This window comes from Glandiceps talaboti, chromosome 7 (genome assembly GCF_964340395.1).
Source record: "Glandiceps talaboti chromosome 7, keGlaTala1.1, whole genome shotgun sequence".
NCBI lineage: Eukaryota > Metazoa > Hemichordata > Enteropneusta > Spengelidae > Glandiceps > Glandiceps talaboti.
The window spans coordinates 15,307,028-15,311,384 of record NC_135555.1 but is presented as its reverse complement, the minus strand read 5'-3'; the positions used below and the strand labels follow the sequence as shown (position 1 = coordinate 15,311,384).

The 4,357-nt window shown below is 38.5% G+C and overlaps 1 protein-coding gene across 1 annotated transcript; it reads left to right on the top strand.

Moving 5' to 3' along the window:
* Window positions 1-1,024: 1,024 nt before the first annotated feature.
* Window positions 1,025-2,530, top strand: LOC144438000 (beta-1,4 N-acetylgalactosaminyltransferase 1-like). The gene has a single exon (XM_078127033.1). The coding sequence runs from the start codon at window positions 1,025-1,027 to the stop codon at window positions 2,528-2,530; it is 1,506 nt and encodes a 501-aa protein (XP_077983159.1).
* The last annotated feature ends 1,827 nt before the right edge of the window (window positions 2,531-4,357 follow it).

The window sequence follows — 4,357 nt, the reverse complement described above, 5'->3', positions numbered from 1 at the left end:
TGCAACTACCAGAACATTTGCACCATATCGACTTGTTCCGTTCGTGTCGTCGTGAATGTCAGTACTTTTAGTCGTATGATTAACGTATTCAATGGGATACTTGAAATATGGACGCTGCTTTGGAGAGCTTTGGGAACTGGTAAATTCGAACCGCTGCCTCTCCCGCTCTTTTACTCCAGCCAAACGATATATTTCAAAGTTTACGAAAAGAGTCACCCCCACAAAGATAACCATTATTACAACAACAAACCTAAAGCCCTTCCTCATGACCGAATATACGGCTTAGTAGATCAAGTCTAGAAGGGATTTTCTTCTACTGTAGCGGAATTCTAAACAGAAGCACTCTCACTTTCGGCACGTCGATTATTTGTGACATGAGTGCGGTCGGCATGATCCGAGGGTGTGGTCATCATCACTTAGCCAGCAGTGAGGGTTCAAAGTGTTTTGAAGATAATTCTTTCTCTTCTAACCCGTGAATACTATATCTAAATTACAAAAAACGACTATCGAAAAGTCATACATTAACATAATTAGTTCATGTTTAAATAATTCGTTTACAGAAATTAGATGGGTTAATGAAACTTTAAGAAACAATTCGTTCACACAGTCATTTTCCACGTGGCTCTATGTTTGCTAAGGTAATAGTCTGTAATACTAAACAGAGCGTACATTTGTATTTGTAGGAACAAAAAATACACTGTAATGTCGTTCAACAATCATACCCGCGCTGTCACTTTCAACACATCATTATGTTGGTGAGATCCCCAAAGACTGCTATTGGTACAGCAGTGTCGATTAAGTATATTCATTAACCTGGTATACCATATGCTTAATATTCGAATATTTACATAATAACATATTAGAATTGAAAGTGTCAGTGCAGACGTGACGGTAAAATGATTTTGCAAAGTCTCTCAATTGCATCAACAGTATAGAGGACCGTAGACTCAAATCAACGATGGTAAAGTTAACTGTTCGTACATCACGGTTTATTCGAATTCTATTTTTAATTTGTGTGATAACAATGGTCGCTTTATTTTGGGATCAGCTAAGTGATGATGGTAACGGAAAAACTGCTAGAGACAGTTTCCTGACGCCAGATCAATTCATTCGACTCTATGCGGGTAGAAACGTAAATGGTGATTCTTCAACCTATACCAAAGACAAATTTAAAGAAGTTGGAAAAGAAGACAGCTCGCCATGCAAATGTAGGAAAAACTCAATAACGCATAGGTTGAATAGCCATTCGAAACAACGCCGAGAGCGTGAGCTAGCCGATTGGAGACGGCTGTATGAGTTGAATCTCACCCCACTGACAATGTGTGAAGCCTTTACGCCACTACGGTACCCTGCAAGTGGTGTAACCGTTCAACCACTCGAGTCAACACGTCTGTATGGTCTGGAACTACACGACGCTGTCGCTGGGCATGGATTCCTACGCGATGATCAACTGATTCAGATTGTGATAAGATGTAGATATTCTAAGGGCATTTTAATTTTGAACGAAAATAAAAGTAGCATGAATATCAAAGTCAGTGGATCAGACTCAACCGTATTGACTATCGCGGCTAAGAAGAATGAAATAAAAGCGATAAATCATGTGTTGACAAACTTATACTACAAGAGCATGGTTTATGATATTAACACTTGGGACATGATTTATGTTACATTTTTGAATTGGAACCTTTCCATATATATTCACATCAAGAAACCCGAAGTGCCGAAGTTATACGATCCAGGCCCTTCCGATGATATCAACTCACACGTCACCGTTATCACTAAAACGTTTGAACGGTATAGATCCGTCAAAGAACTGATTTATAGTGTTCATAAGTATTACCCCAATATTACCATCATTGTCGCTGACGATTCCGAGTTTCCAGAGAAAATCAGCTTACCTAACGTCAAACATTTTATCATGCCTTTTGCAGAAGGATGGTTTGCTGGTAGAAATTTAGCACTCAGTCAGGTGAGAACCAAGTATTTTGTATGGGTAGACGACGACTTTGTGTTCACTAAAGGAACTCGCCTTGAAAATTTTCTCGAAAAATTTCAGCATCCCAACCTTACAATCGATTTAGTTGGTGGGACTTTCGGAGACGAGGATGGTCAACCAACCGATGAAACCAATCAATGCTACGGTTGTCGCACACTTGAAGTTCACAGTAACTCTAAAAACAGCGACGGCAACTGTTTGATCCTTACGAGGAACAACTACCATGCTGTTAAAGAATTCCCAAAGTGTTTCTTCGCGGATGGCACTACGAACTTCTTCATGGCGCGAACAAGTCCAACCAGGAGTGTTGGTTTTGATCCATTTTATGATAGATTGGGGCACGGAGAATTTCACATTGATGGATTGGGAAAGCTACGTATGATGGGGTGTACAGATGTGAACATTTTACACAAAAGAGCCACAAATAAAAAGTACCAACAATATCGGAATCTTGGACAGAAATTCATCCCAAATCGAGATCCAAACGAGATGCATACTTTATTTAAGAACAACTTGAAATGTTTCAATTATTAAAGTTGCTTTATGAAATCGGGGTTGGAAGTACCGGTTTATTAAATAGAATTATACACATGACGTCTATTTATTTTAGTACACCGAACACACACCAAACAAACTTTCACAAAGAAAATACACACAGCCATTCAATTTGTTGCCCTTGCCTATCCCGTTTTATTTATCTCATCATTACACCGACAAACACTGAATCAACTTTGGGTTGTCAAAGTTGAGACGAAAGATGCCACTTAAAATTCAACCATTTCATTTGAAATGCAGGTGTAACCAAATTTACAATTGCCAAAGTTTTGGAAGACTGATAAGCTAAAAGCACTGCTAGTGATCACCATTTACTTGTGAATATATGTTAGGATCCTTTTAGTTAGAGCCATTTTTGGTGGCATGGGGGGGGGGGGGGGGTCCATGGCGCGCATGTTAACGGTGTGTGTGAATCGGGCGACTATTGTTCTTTTATAAAGTGGCATAACTAGTACTGTGAACTTTCTAAATTATTGTGTGTATTTATAGTACTGAAAAAGACCAATCATGACGTAATCGGTTACACAAAAATGGGCGTGTCCTTTTATTGCCCTCTGAACTACCTTGTCAACTTATAGTGTTCATCGATGCCGTAACCTGTGCTAGACTTTTGACAATCTCTGTTAAATTCTGTCAGGTTTCAATGAAATGTTTTGTCATATTAGATAGTCATGTTCCCTCTCTGCCTATCTATTTCACCAACAAAGCATCATAAACATCTACAAACTCTGTATATTTAGTATTTCAAGTATATGTCACCACCACCTCGACCCATAAATATATGTTCTTCCCCAATTTCTTTCTTCGTTCAGCCAAGGAAAATACTCGTGATCTAAGGGGCCTTTGTCACTCCGAGTCGCTAGTCGAGCAGTGACAACCCTTAGGTCACGAGTATCTTCCGGCTGAATGAAGACAGATATGTGAGAATAGCATAATTGTAGCATCGCTAGTGATATCAAAGAAAGGTCGAGGAAAGTAATGGCGATTTTGAACATTTTGACTCATATTTCGAACACAGCAGAATCAGAGACGTGGACACGAGTTGTCTCGACGTAGAACGACCAGAGTATATATTCAGTATTTGTTGTTCAACTTGGCTCATGCACGGTATAACACCACATTATTATCTGACACGACAAGCTACCGGAAATAAGTTCTATATTCCTAAAGTAAATCTCACATTGAGCAAGCATAATTTGAAGTACACCGCCACCACACAGTAATTTCCTACTCGAAAACGAAAGTATTAGACCCGCCTTTCAACTCAACGGTATCGATTCGTCGTTGATTTTGCTTAAGCTTATTGAACAAGCGAGTGATTACATACGTTGAACTTACCAGTCTAAGTCGCCCTCGAATTTTAATTAATGCAATGCTACCTAGCTAATTGATTTACAACATTTGAATTTTTAAACCCTAATTTTGCTCCTTTCCTGTGTATTGAATTTGTATATCCTATATTCGTTGAGACGAAGTACGTCTAACCGCTCCACCTTATCATGTACTGCTGTACAATTTTCATTTGACAGTGACGAGTTTTGGCAAGACTATTTTTGTGGCTTAGCCAAAATCTAGTCATTTATCTACTTATTATAAATTTATGCAACTTTTTTTTTTGCTTCTGCAATATGTAAATTTAATTGTGAAACAAATACTATTTTCGTTGTTATACAATTTCAGACTAGATATAGAGTTATAGATCTTGCGAGTGGAGACAGTTTAGACTTGTTTCCATAGAAACGAGTCATAAATTTGAGTTTAGGTTATGATACCCATTGGCCAACAAAATAGACAAGATAACCACTG